Consider the following 15,146-nt stretch of genomic DNA (forward strand, 5'->3'; position numbering starts at 1 on the left):
TTGCAGAAAAACAACCACATCAGCAAATAATCAAAATTATAAACGTCTTAATCGGAGTTATTCCTTTATTATCGCCAAACTAGTGATGTTCAGTAAAGTATGGGGTTGTTTAGACTCTGAAATAATATTGACTTACCGTTTGCTTTTATGTAGATTTAAATTAATGTTTTAATATCTGTGAGTGTGAGCGAAAAACTCTGCAGACTGGATCAGATGTAGCTGACTTTCACACTGAAAGAGTTTCTCACACTCACAACTGAGAAATTCTTCATGTGTTGGTGTGAGACGGAAGGACTTGGCCTTGGTGAGAGCACACACACGCACACACACACACACACACACAGAAGTCACAACATGCAAACTTTGACCCGACATCTCTGAACATTCAAACACTCACTCCCTACAAAAACCCTAGTGTGCATCAGACCACACACACACACACACACACACACACACACACACACACACACACACACACACACAGCTGAGCACACACACATATACATATACAAACACACATACACACACACGAAGCTAAGCGCGCAAACACACAGCTGAGCACACACTCACACACAGATGGCAGAACTACTGTACTGTCTACTTCAAATCTAGAGCAACATCTCAGAGATTTAAGCTAAATTACATGAAATTTTAAAATCACTTTAAATAAAAGTAATCATAAAAATCATAATGTATTCAAAATCATCTAAAACAGTTGTATTTCTGGTAGATTATAAAATGAGTAAAAGATTACAATACAAGCATTTGCAATATGTCAACCCTTTAAACAGTTTAAATATAGCCCGATTCCACAGGACGACTTGGCAACCGGGGCTCATTAGCATTTTAATGATTCTCGTTACACCATTCTTACTAACAATCCCTTCCTTCAGCTGAGAGACAATGTAATGCAGTGATGTGTGTCCAAATTAACTGGTGTTCAAATGAGTGTGTTCGTGAGTTACAGTGCAAAAACTGAACACTGTTGTTTCACTAATCATTACATTTTCTAATGTGCTGGACGATAAAACATGTGGAAAAAATCCCAAAGGGACCAAAGCTATATCTAAAGAACAGAGGATCACGGAGACCAGAGTGTGAAATTACTCCAAAAAACACAACAGAAACCACCTAGCAACACCCTAGAAACCAACTAACAACATCTTAGAAACTACCAAGCAACACCCTAGAAACCAACTAAAAAGATCTTAGAAACTACCAAGCAACACCCTAGAAACCAACTAACAAGATCTTAGAAACTACCTAGCAACACCCTAGAAACCAAATAACAAGATCTTAGAAACTACATAGCAACACCATAGAAACCAACTAACAAGATCTTAGAAACTACCTAGCAAAACCTTAGAAACCAACTAACAAGATCTTAGAAACTACCTAGCAACACCATAGAAACCAACTAACAACATCTTAGAAACTACCAAGCAACACCCTAGAAACAAACTAACAAGATCTTAGAAACTAGCTACCAACATCCTAGAAACCAACTAACAAGATTTTAGAAACTACCTAGCAACACCATAGAAACCAACTAACAAGATCTTAGAAACTACATAGCAACACCATAGAAACCAACTAACAAGATCTTAGAAACTACCTAGCAAAACCTTAGAAACCAACTAACAAGATCTTAGAAACTACCTAGCAACACCATAGAAACCAACTAACAACATCTTAGAAACTACCAAGCAACACCCTAGAAACCAACTAACAAGATCTTAGAAACTACATAGCAACACCATAGAAACCAACTAACAAGATCTTAGAAACTACCTAGCAAAACCTTAGAAACCAACTAACAAGATCTTAGAAACTACCTAGCAACACCATAGAAACCAACTAACAACATCTTAGAAACTACCAAGCAACACCCTAGAAACAAACTAACAAGATCTTAGAAACTAGCTACCAACATCCTAGAAACCAACTAACAAGATCTTAGAAACTACCTAGCAACACCATAGAAACCAACTAACAAGATCTTAGAAACTACCTAGCAACACCCTAGAAACCACTAACAAGTTCTTAGAAACTACCTAGCAACACCCTAGAAACCAACTAACCAGATCTTAGAAACTACCTAGCAACACCCTAGAAACCAACTAACAAGATCTTAGAAACTACCTAGCAACACCCTAGAAACAAATTAACAAGTTCTTAGAAACTACCTAGCAACACCCTAGAAACCACTAACAAGTTCTTAGAAACTACCTAGCAACACCCTAAAAACCACTAACAAAATCTTAGAAACTACCTAGCAACACCCTAGAAACCAACTAACAAGATCTTAGAAACTACCTAGCAACACCCTAGAAACCAACTAACAAGATCTTAGAAACTACCTAGCAACACCCAAGAAACCAACTAACAAGATCTTAGAAACTACCTAGCAACACCCTAGAAACAAACTAACAAGATCTTAGAAACTACCTAGCAACACCCTAGAAACCAACTAACAAGATCTTAGAAACTACATAGCAACACCATAGAAACCAACTAACAACATCTTAGAAACTACCAAGCAACACCCTAGAAACAAACTAACAAGATCTTAGAAACTAGCTACCAACATCCTAGAAACCAACTAACAAGATCTTAGAAACTACCTAGCAACACCCTAGAAACAAATTAACAAGTTCTTAGAAACTACCTAGCAACACCCTAGAAACAAATTAACAAGTTCTTAGAAACTACCTAGCAACACCCTAGAAACAAATTAACAAGTTCTTAGAAACTACCTAGCAACACCCTAGAAACCAACTAACAAGATCTTAGAAACTACATAGCAACACCATAGAAACCAACTAACAACATCTTAGAAACTACCTAGCAACACCCTAGAAACAAATTAACAAGTTCTTAGAAACTACCTAGCAACACCCTAGAAACAAATTAACAAGTTCTTAGAAACTACCTAGCAACACCCTAGAAACCAACTAACAAGATCTTAGAAACTACATAGCAACACCATAGAAACCAACTAACAACATCTTAGAAACTACCTAGCAACACCCTAGAAACCAACTAACAAGATCTTAGAAACTACCTAGCAACACCCTAGAAACAAATTAACAAGTTCTTAGAAACTACCTAGCAACACCCTAGAAACAAATTAACAAGTTCTTAGAAACTACCTAGCAACACCCTAGAAAAAAATTAACAAGTTCTTAGAAACTACCTAGCAACACCCTAGAAACCAACTAACAAGATCTTAGAAACTACCTGGCAACACCCTAGAAACCAACTAACAAGATCTTAGAAACTACATAGCAACACCATAGAAACCAACTAACAAGCAACTAGTTACATCCAGTCCAGAGTCCTCAGTGTTCCCCTTTGACCTCACATTTGGGTACATTAATATATATGAAATATCTGTTGTACATTTGTTTACGTCATTAGACTCTATTTAATATTATTTAATATGAATATATTTATTATTATTCAAGAGAATTGTGTGTGTGTGTGTGAAGGATTAATAACATGCTTGTCATAAGTTCAGCATGAGCTAGACAAAGAAGTGTGTCATTTTAATCCACGTATGTTTGAGATGTAATTCCCCAAGAGGCGAGTGAGGGCGTCTGTTCATTAATGGAGGAAATCAAACTCTTTCCTTCAGTGCCGAACGTTCCCACAAACCAGGAAAACACAGGAATGTCGCAGGAGGAACGGGAACGCTAGGAATGTCAGACTGACCCGGGAACGGCCAACCTGGATGACACGGGCAGTTTCACACACACACACACACACACACACACAGAAGTGGTACAGACGGAAACTGGGTCACTTCTGAACCAGACAAACAGAAGGAGAGAGAGTGTGTGTGTGTGAGAGAGAGCGAGAGCTTCTGTGTGTGTGTGAGCACTGTCTAGTCTAAACACAGAGAGGCAGTGTGTGGTTCACATTAACGTTCTCAGACACTTGTGTAGGACACATGACACTTCCAGAGATCCTGTTGTCGCTCGCTCACTCTCTCTCTCACACACACACACCTGTGCCGCTGTCCTGCGTGTGTTTATCATGCTACTGTGAGGAAGGCCGTTTCTTATTGAACCAAGATATTGCTGATGTGTTTCTTCACACACTAACACACATGTTTATTCATATATTAGTAGATGTTGTGAGGTATACGCTGTTCCTGTCTATGAAACACTTCTGACTGCGTAACAATGACAATAAAGTTCAATCGAATCTAATCTAATCACATCTTTATTGTGCCTCTTTCCACAGAAACACACACCTCGAGTTCTGCAGAACTGCAACCTATAAACCGATGCCGGAAAACATTTCAGGAGCATCACTCATCACGTTACGGAGAAGCACCCGCGGTTTAAAGGAGTAGTTCACTTTTAAAAAGCTTTTGCTGATAATTTACTCGCCCCCATGTCATCCGAGATGTCCACGTCTTTCTTTCTTCAGTCGAAAAGAAATAAAGGTTTTTGATGAAAACATTCCAGGATTTTCTAGATATAATGGACTTCAATGGGGTCCAAACGGTTCAAGGTCCTTCAGTGCAAACTGTTCAAAGGGCTTTAAACGACTCGAGCGAAACGATCGCTCATTTAATAAATAAATAAATAACAAAGTTTAAGTTTTTTTCGTGTCATTTGGTTCATTCAATGAACAAAATGAATGAGTTGACTCGAAAAAAGATTTGTTCATTTTGATGAACGAGTTCGAACACGAACGTGCGTCAGAACAGAGCAAGGCGAGCATTTGAGCTTATAAAACTTAAACTTTGCTATTTATTTATTAAACGAGCGATCGTTTCGCTTGATAAGAGCCTTATTCATCATCTGGTGTCGTTTAAAGCCCTTTGAACAGTTTGCACTGAAACTGTCTTTTGGACCTTGAGCAGTTTGGTTCCCATTGAAGTCCATTATATGGAGAAAATCCTGGAATGTTTTCATCAAAAACCTTAATTTCTTTTCGACTGAAGAAAGAAAGACATGGACATCTTGGTGAGCAAATTATCAGCCCTCTGGACCACCAATCAGAGCTCAAAGATTTAGAAAAATAACATTAGAACTGATGACTTTATTTTAAAAGTTTTTACTTTTTAAGTTTGTAAATACTTTTTTTTTTTTTTACAATAGTTCAGGGTAAGACATTACAACACGTTTCATTTTATTAAAACACAACGCAACAAATGACAATGTAAACTCTGAATAGCCTAGATGAACAACAGTGATGATGGTACACTGTGAAGAACAAAACATGCTACATTCATTCATAATTCTGTTTACATGAATGAAAGTTATCACTAGAGAGAGAGAGTTATCACTTTATTTGCCACAACCAAGACTTCTAAAGTATTTGTAACACGCATAAATGTTTCACATTGTTGGCAAATGTTTCAACTACGCAACAAGATATTTTTCCACATCTGAAGTTTTCTAAATAAATCCACACATTTGATCCGAGTTCCTCCCATTGTGCTTTTCCACATCGAAACTTCATTAAACTTTCAAATCAGAAACTTCACGCCAACTTAGAATAAAAACGCAGTCACAACGGCATCTCTCGCGGCAGAACAAGAACAAACACGGCTTTCATTAAACGAAACGTCAGAAGGCCGAACAACTTCTTTTTTCCATTTGATTGGTCAGAATCCAGAGTTGATCTGAAGGCCTTGACCTTCAACTTCATTCAGATGCACATTCTGTTCTAAAGACAATTTAGATCTGAACGTTTATTGAGCAGAACAGCAAGGTCGAGAAGATTACATTCATTATATAATCTCAAGACATCAAAACAGATGAATATTAATAATATTCATGCCCCAGTGTATTGTGATTGGTCTACTCTGCTCTGATTGGTCAGATGACCCAGTCTGTTGCCGATTGCTTCTCGACATGAACGAACAACACGAACCAAACTCTCCCAGTCTCAGATACAATATTATACAATACAGAGGGCGGAGCTAAGAGACGCTGTTCAGCCAATCAAGACAAGAGGCGGGGATTACGCAAATTTATCATAAAGCTACGAAAATTAAGCAGAAAGCAAGTCTGTAATTACTGACGACTAGAGCCAGACCGATATATCGGCAGACCGATATTATCGGCCGATATTAGGCATTTTTCAAACTATCGGTATCGGCAGTTATAATGGCCGATAAATGAATATTTCAAAAATAAAATAAAAACGGACGAAACACGCTTGAACCATGTCATGAGTGTTGGAGTTGTATAGTTTGTCCACCAGAGGGCGCTCTACACCGTTCCTGTTGGCAACACTCGTTGAGTTGGTCACGATACATACATTGCTTGAATAACAATTAAAAGATCATCCCCATCAGTTCCCTGAACTCAAATAAGCAGGACAAAATTTGTGACAATCATGTCCAGTTTCAAATAAATAAATAAAATATCGGCCGATATATCGGATTTTAAAACCCAAAAATATTTGTATCGGTATCGGCCGACTGACGACATACTGACGACTTCTTTCTTTTAGGAGACAAAAACTCAATTTATCCACTTTGATCTTTGAAACTTCATTCACAGACACAAACACGATAGGGAATATACCAAAATGCATATTAGGGGCACTTTAAATGCAATTCTAAAGAAATAGTCAAACTTTTCTGCATCAGACGATTGCATTGCAAATTAATTTTCAACATTGTCATTTAAGACTTGGACAAAAGTACTTCCTCATACAAAAGCAAATCTACTAATGTGTGGCTGAGTGAATGAACTCAACAAATTAATTCTATTGTATATTGTAAATCTAAAATAAGGTTACAATAATAAATATATAATCATATTTAGAAGATATATTCATTAATATTTCAGTAGCGTGGGCCACTTCAAAGTTAAGTGCAATTTATCGATCCATCCGTCACTAAACATCAGTCACGCAACAGTGAACAACAAGTGTGTGTGTGTGTGTGTTTAGACCAATCAATACCCATGAAAGCTTTTACACACACGCTCTGTAGCAGATGCTGAATTATATTTGGCTGCGACTGCGATATGAAGCATGTTATGACCCACTGCTTATGCATTTTTGCAAACGCATTTTTTTCCACAAGATGAAGATTAACAAAGCAAGGTTAATATCTAACCAGTAACACACACTCCAAAGGCCAAAGACCAGCAGTGTGTTACGAGCTTTTGTGCTGGCAAGAGTTTTATATCTGAAACCCTTTCTTTCATTGGCAGAATCAGGGCAACGGCGACAGCTTTATGAACGCCAGACTGTGTGTTTCGCTTAGCTACGGCATGTGGACGCTAAAAAATGTTCTTAAAGCAACGGCTCCAAGATTTAAGATAAGCTAAACTGCTCCTGAGAGAACGAGCCCGTCCACACAACCCTCGGCAAAAGGTGCCCTCAAACGCCAGGACATAAATACCGCGATCCAAGTGCCTTTCACAGCGACACAATGCGTGCCTCAGGAGATGTTGAGCGTTGAGCGCACTGGGTTTATTCACAGACGCCACAGGCCATGATCTATCATGGGAGCTGACAGTAAAATAGCTCAAACCGCTTATTACGTAATTTGCCGTTTTCTATGAATCGAGCATTTAAAATGGCATCAGTTTGAGTTTGACCTAAATTCCTCAGTGATGCAACAATCCCTGGATTTTTCCAAACGTTACTGCTAAACAAGTCAGGGTTCACCTGGGGTGAACAGCCAATAAGCACACATACAGTAGATGCCCATGCTAAAGCTTTTTAAAGTGGAATCAAACTCGCCTTGATCCTTTGGCATATCAAAGGTCTTTGTAGCATTAAAACGTCCTCGTTATAAACAAAGCATTTCATTAACCCTTATGCTGCATTAGGGACATTTTTGGTCTTTTGCAGTTTAATTTCTTTGACCATTTTGGCTGTTTTAATGCAAATGGTATGAAATTTGGCAAAATTGTGACTTTTTGGATACATGTAAAAAATGTGATCCCATTTTGCAAAATATGTATAACACACACTGTGTAGATCAAATAGTAACACTCAGCACCATAAAGACCAAAAATGGCCCATTGAAACCCATTAAAACGTTGTTTAAATCTGAGGCTGTCAGTAATACATGAAACATGATTTTTGAACAAACATCCTTTCATTTTGAAGCAAAAGCATTATATTTGCATTATATAGTGTATTCCACCAGATGACGTCACTACATATTTATTCCCTATGGGTGGAAATGCACCTTATTTTAGGCAATAGGCAATGTTTAATAGGTGGCCATTTTTGGTCTCTAACGCGCTAAGTGGGATTTTTTGCAAAGTGGGACTGTGATAATCCAAATCTAAAGTTTTCTCTTTGCATTTAGTTTATTGAAAATAATTGAATTTTTGTGTTTTTTCCTCTTATACAAATCGATGGTTTCGCAAACAAAACTGGTAATTAAAGGGTTAAAATCCTGAAATTGAATACATTTTTGGTAGTTATGATGAGGACTGATGCTGGTTAAAAGATTTAACTTGGTAAAAGTGGAAAATAATAATAATATATAATATTTTAGGCAATGTTTAATATATGGCCATTTTTGGTCCTTAATGCACTCAACGGTGTTAAAAATCTAATGCAGCACAAGGGTTAATCAAGCTCCAAAAACAGCAGGATCTGACTGGGACATCACACATTTGCATATGCCCGCCTCCAGAGTAGGGATGGGCAACGATTAATCGCGATTAATCGCATCCAAAATAAAAAAGTTTGTGTTTACGTAATATATGTGTGTGTGGTGTGTATAATTATTTTGTATATATAAATACTAACACATGCATGTGTATATTTAAGAAATATTTGCATGTAAATACTTTATTTCTACATAATTAATATTATGTATAAATATAAATATTTGATATATTAAGAACACATTTTTCTTAAATATATACATGCATGTGTTAGTATTTATATATACAAAATAATTATACACACCACACACACATATATCATGTAAACACAAACTTTTATTTTGGATGCGATTAATCGCGATTAATCGTTGCCCATCCCTACTCCAGAGCGACCAATAGTTGACCAATAGAGAGCATAAGTCCCGCCCCTCCGCTTCCGGCTCATGGGAGCTTATTTCGTAAAAAATATGAATGGTAGTCAATGGCGAGAGACAACTTATCTTTTTATTCCGTCTGAACTGCGCCCTCGATTACACATATGATGTTCGTCAATTTAAAAGATAATTCTGAAAGTCAAAAACGTCGCAGTTTGTCATAAAACAGAAGAGTATAATTTAGTTTTATGTGAAAATCGCTCTGTGAACTACATCTCCCAGGAAGCGAAACAACGAGTGAGATCCGCTGCTCGTGTGTGTGTGCATTCTGGTACAAAACACTCGTAACGTTACGATTATAACGTAAGACTATAGAAACAACGACAGACATTAGCCTCAGTAAAGTTCGCTTCATTCACTGAGAGAAAATGTGCACCTTTGGGGTTTGTAGTCTTTGTAATTAAGTATTTTGTAATTACGGTTTTACATCAAACTGCGACTTTCTTTACTTTAAAACGTATCTTTTAATTTGACAAACATCATAATTCAGGGCACAATTCAAACCAGATCAAAATATTTGTTGTCTCTCGCCATTAACTACCATTCGATATTTTTCCGAAAAAAGTTCCCATGGTGGTCGACCAGAAGGGGAGGGGCTTAGGCTCTCTACAGTTACAGCTCATCACACCATAGGCTCCGCCCACTGGTCTCTTAAATAAAAGCATGGATGAGCTCTAACTAAAGCCCCTTTCACACAGCGCGTTGATCCCGATGCCGGATTGGGGATCTATAACAAAATGTGAACAAAAAAAAAATGTATAACAAAAAGTGCAAGTTTATGATCAAATCAGAGAAAGAAATGCACAATCGTGGATTCTCCAGAGAGAAGTCGCAGCTCTGAAACATGTCACATCAATGTCACGTGACTTTACGGGATTGTCACGGGATGTGTGTGAACACACTCTCTGATTCCGGAAAATCACTGGCAGTGTGAATGAACCAAAGTCAAACGAACCCGGTTCAAATGGAAAAGAAATTAAAGTTTTTGATGAAAACATTCCAGGATTTTCTCCATATAATGGACTTTAATGGGAACCAAACGGTTCAAGGTCCAAAAGACAGTTTCAGTGCAAACTGTTCAAAGGGCTTTAAACGACACTAGACGATGAATAAGGGTCTTATCAAGCGAAACGATCGCTCATTTAATAAATAAATAACAAAGTTTAAGTTTTATAAGCTCAAATGCTCGCCTTGCTCTGTTCCGTGATGCGAGTTCGTGACTCTCCTGTTCATCAAAACGAACAAATCTTTTTCCGAGTCATTTGGTTCACTCAACGAATCAAAAACCTTAATTTCTTTTCGACTGAAGAAAGAAAGACGTGGACATCTTGGATGACAGCATGGGGGTCAGTAAATTATCAGCAAAAGTGTTTTGAAAAGTGAACTTGCTTCCCTAAACTAACTAACGGCAGCAGTAACGAGTCTAACGACAGACAGACTTCTGCAAATGCTTTAATGACGGCTGGGAGATCTGCCCGAGCAGCTCTCAGAGACTCTCCTCCGAGAAGAAGCCCAGCCGGAGGATCTCAGACACACTTCCCAGAGAATCCCAGCCGGAGCAATACAACAGTCTTTAGTTTAGAGAATATGGGTATGGAAAAATAACATGATGTGACATCATTTACCTGGTTCTTCATATGCAAACTCTTCTGGTACCAGGAAAGAGTAAACTCTTGTGTTAATGATTACTTCATTGTTAATCACAAGGTTCTAACGAGTCATCGGTCTAGTTTCATTTCCCATGTTATTTATACACTCAACAGGAGTTTGGCTACAGGCCTACAACAGTGCAAAGCACAGAACAGATCATGTTAGGACATGGTGATTCAAAGTGTTATGTTAAATAAGGTTAGAGTTTTATACGGTTTTTTAATCTCACACTATGCAGTGACGTCATCAGCCAATCATAACAGTGGGCGTTTACTGAAGCCTTAAAGGGGCCGCGCATTAAAAACTGACCATTTCAGACAGAGTTGAAAAACAAATTATCGTTTTTCAGCATATTATTCGGGTTTTTTTCTTGTGCAACTTTAGTCACATTATTAGTGAACCTAACGGAACATTTTGAAAAGCATGTTTGCTGCAGGACGAGGCACACGATGATCTTTTAAACTTATTATTAGAGGTTTGTAATGGGATTCTTGACTTTGCAAACATCATTAATGAACATTTAGGCAATCAGTCAAGTGGAGCAGTCTTAAAGCTCAATCTCACCCCCTTACTAGCAAACACACAAGACTAATTAAGCAAAACCATTAGGGTGACGTCTCAAACACAGACGTTTAGTCTTTCAGCAGGAAGGATGTCTAAATGGGTTCAAATTACAGTGAATATTTCGTAAATATGGTAAATATACAACGTATATGTGCAAAGCTGTTTTCCAAAAAAGAGTAATAAATGTAAAAATGACGTAACAATACATCTACATTTGATTCATACTCAACCAAATTCATTTTTGATGCTAATCAATCTTAGGGATGGGCAATGATTAATCGCGATTAATCGCATCCAAAATAAAAGTTTGTGTTTACATAATAGATGTGTGTGTAGTGTGTATAATTAATATGCATATATAAATACCCACACATGCATGTATATATTTAAGAAATATGTGCATGTATATATATATATTCACAATTAATATTACATATAAATATAAATATTTGATATATTAATAACACATTTTTCTTAAATATATACATGCATGTGTGGGTTTTTATACACACTACACACACATATATTATGTAAACACAAACTTTTATTTTGGATGCGATTAATCGTTGCCCATCCCTAGTCCTCATACAGTGGAAATTTGTGGAAAGACACATCAATGTTTTACTGGCCGAACGTAACTACAGCGGACTTTCATGAATTACCAAGCAAATAATCTCACCGTTTTATTTAAAAAGTGCATAATTTACATTAAAGCATCTTCAATAATCAGAAGAATTACCCAAGGGATCTCAAAAATGCCTTTGATGGCTAAACAACCCCATTCCCGACTGACATATAGATCAATCTAAACTATATTTCCTACAATCCCTCACTTAAAGAGCAAAAACTAAACAGCAACTTCAATACAGAAGAAATGACAAAACTAAACCAATGACATTCTCCCTCAGTGACCCAACGGCCTCAACACAATCATGCTGAGTCCATTAGCATTAAAACTACGTCATATTGATGAGATGCAAAGTCGAAAGTAAACACTAAGTCATATTGGTGATTAAAAGTCAAAAATATGGCATACTAAGTCATAATTATTAGATGAACAGTCTTTCATATTATAACTTAAAAAGGCAATTGACAAAAAGTCATAATTATGACATAAAAAGTAATAAGTTTGACTTCTAAACCAATAACATTCTCACTCAGTTGATGAAAAAAATAGCCATAAACAAAATTCCTGGATTCACCTCAAAGAAGATGAAATTATCCGTTTCAAATGCATTAGAAACTACCTAGCAACCCAAACATCACATTAGCAACTACCTAGCAACCCCTAACAACAAAGTGAAAACTACCTATACCTTAATTGCATTCAATTCATTCAACGGTTTTCATATTACAAACTAATCTCAAATCTATATTTAACAGCAAAACTGGTTTCATTTTTGCAAACAAAAAAACATCCAGTAGCTTTAACTAAAGGAAACTAAATGCATTTTAACAAATGAATGATACAACTGTAGAATGGATTGCACTATTGAAAAGTGGGATACACATGCATGCAACAGATGAAACTCGCTGCGTTTAGTGATGCTGACGAATGAAATCTTTCAATGCCAATCAATAGTTCGCTTGATGAGGACAACACTGATTCAGTATGTTTGGTTTTCGCCGGTCCATCTCAGCATAAGCTGCTCGTGCTTTTATGCCAGTAAAGTTGCACAACTTGCATGAACAGTTTTCACAAAAACTTCTGTCAACTCAATATCTGCTTACTAAAGGAGAACGCTCAGAATGACCCTTGACCTCAAGCCTAAGGAAAACTGAAACTTGACACATCGCAGTTGAAAATGCACAACAAAACAACATGAAAACAACGCACGCGCATTCTCAAACCCCTCTCGGTCGCGCGCCTGAATCAAGTGCATGAACCCCATGTTCCAGATATCGTGTTCTCTGATCCGTACCTCGTTCCTCCTGCTCTCGGCCCCGGGTCTCGTGATGAGCGCCGTGTCTCCGCACACCACCGCCGCGTCCTCCACGAACACGCAGTCCGGCAACGCCTCGTCCGCGGGCAGCTCCAGCACCTCCAGCCCGAGCCGCTGCTTCAGGACCGACACGTACAGCTCGTGCTCCTGCTGGGCTCTCGGCAGGTCCAGCTCGCCCAGACTCTCGGTGCGGAGCGCTTCTGTGGCCAGAGACCGCGGGACCGCGCGGACCACGGCGTGCGTAAAGCGCCCGAACGTGGACATCATCACAGACTCGCCGGGCTCAAGTTTCCGGATGCGAGATGCGCGTGTGTGTTGTTGTTTTTTTTTTAGGTGTTGTTGTTGTTGCCTGTTGTGGTTCACACACAAACACACACACTGCTCGAGGTCTGAAAGGGCGAGTACAAACAGCGCGCTGATGACGTCACCGACGCTCCCGAAGGGCCGCGAACCAATAAAAACTATAGGCTGAAAGACTCTAGTATTGTTGTATTATGTTGTGACAATGATCATTGTTTTAAATGTTTTTTTTTTCCCTCTCGTTTCTTTTCTTCGAGCATTTAATAAATAAATAAAAATTAATTAATCATAAAAAAACAACAACAACTAGAATGCATAATATGGGCGGAGGGGTGAACAGAACAAGTCTAGGCTAGATGCGATTCCGCCTTAAAAACAGATTTTAAAGTTCACGCCTGAACGAAACATTTCTAATGATTCACGTCATCCAAAATGTTCATGTGTTTCTTTCTTCAGTCGAAAAAAGAATCATTCCAGGATTGTAGTGCCTTCAATGGGGTCCAACGGTCGAAGGTCTAAATTATATTATTAAATAAGTTCATTTACATTTCTTCATTTAGCTGACGCTTTTCTCCAAAACAACTTACAGTTGTAATATATTGTCAGAGGTTGCACGTCTCTGGAGCAACTAGGGGTTAAGTGTCTTGCTCAGGGACACATTGGTGTCTCACAGTGGATTCAAACCCGGGTCTTATTCACTACGCCACCACCACCCCCAATGTGTATTTAGTGACCTTAGAAAGGACTCAACTTTATGGATGCGTGATATGTGTTGTTGTTGTTGACTTGTGGTTCTCCACACGCACACACACAGAGCGCTGATGACGTCATTTTTTTGAGGAAAATATATTTTTTTTCTCCATATAATGACTTCAATGGTCCATAGTCAATTCTGACTTTATTTCTCGCAATTCTGACTTTATTTCTCGCAATTCTGACTTTATTTCTCACAATTCTGACTATATTTTGCGCAATTCTGACTTCATTTCTCGCAATTCTGAATTTATTTCCTCGCAATTCTGACTTTATTTCTCGCAATTCTGACGTTATTTCTCGCAATTCTGACTTTGTTTTGCACAATTCTGACTTTATTTCTCGCAATTCTGACTTTATTTCTCAAAATTCTAACTTTATTTCTCACAATTCTGACTTTATTTCTCACAATTCTGACTTTATTTTGCGCAATTCTGACTTTATTTCTCACAATTCTGACTTTATTTCTCGAAATTCTAACTATTTGCACAATTCTGACTTTATTTCTCGCAATTCTGACTTTATTTCTCGAAATTCTAACTTTATTTCTCGCAATTCTGACTTTATTTCTCGAAATTCTAACTTTATTTCTTCGCAATTCTGACTTTATTTCTCGCAATTCTGACGTTATTTCTCGCAATTCTGACTTTATTTCTTCGCAATTCTGACTTTATTTCTCACAATTCTGACTTTATTTCTCGCAATTCTGACTTTATTTCTTCGCAATTCTGACTTTATTTCTCACAATTCTGACTTTATTTCTCGCAATTCTGACTTTATTTCTCGAAATTCTAACTTTATTTCTCACAATTCTGACTTTATTTCCTCGCAATTCTGACTTTATTTCTCACAATTCTGACTTTATATCAAGCAATTCTGACTTTATATCTCACAAT

General features: G+C 37.7%; 1 protein-coding gene across 1 annotated transcript in view; it reads right to left on the reverse strand.

Moving 5' to 3' along the window:
• The window catches only part of ddah1 (dimethylarginine dimethylaminohydrolase 1), a 35,130-nt gene extending 21,526 nt beyond the window's left edge, over window positions 1–13,604 (reverse strand). Inside the window, exon 1 of the mRNA XM_039651419.2 lies at window positions 13,177–13,604. Coding sequence (XP_039507353.1) covers window positions 13,177–13,464 — 288 coding nt within the window. The 5' untranslated portion in view covers window positions 13,465–13,604. The remainder of the gene's footprint in view (window positions 1–13,176) is intronic.
• Window positions 13,605–15,146: the final 1,542 nt, after the last annotated feature.

This window comes from Pimephales promelas, chromosome 20 (assembly GCF_988280905.1).
Source record: "Pimephales promelas chromosome 20, fPimPro1.hap1.1, whole genome shotgun sequence".
NCBI lineage: Eukaryota > Metazoa > Chordata > Actinopteri > Cypriniformes > Leuciscidae > Pimephales > Pimephales promelas.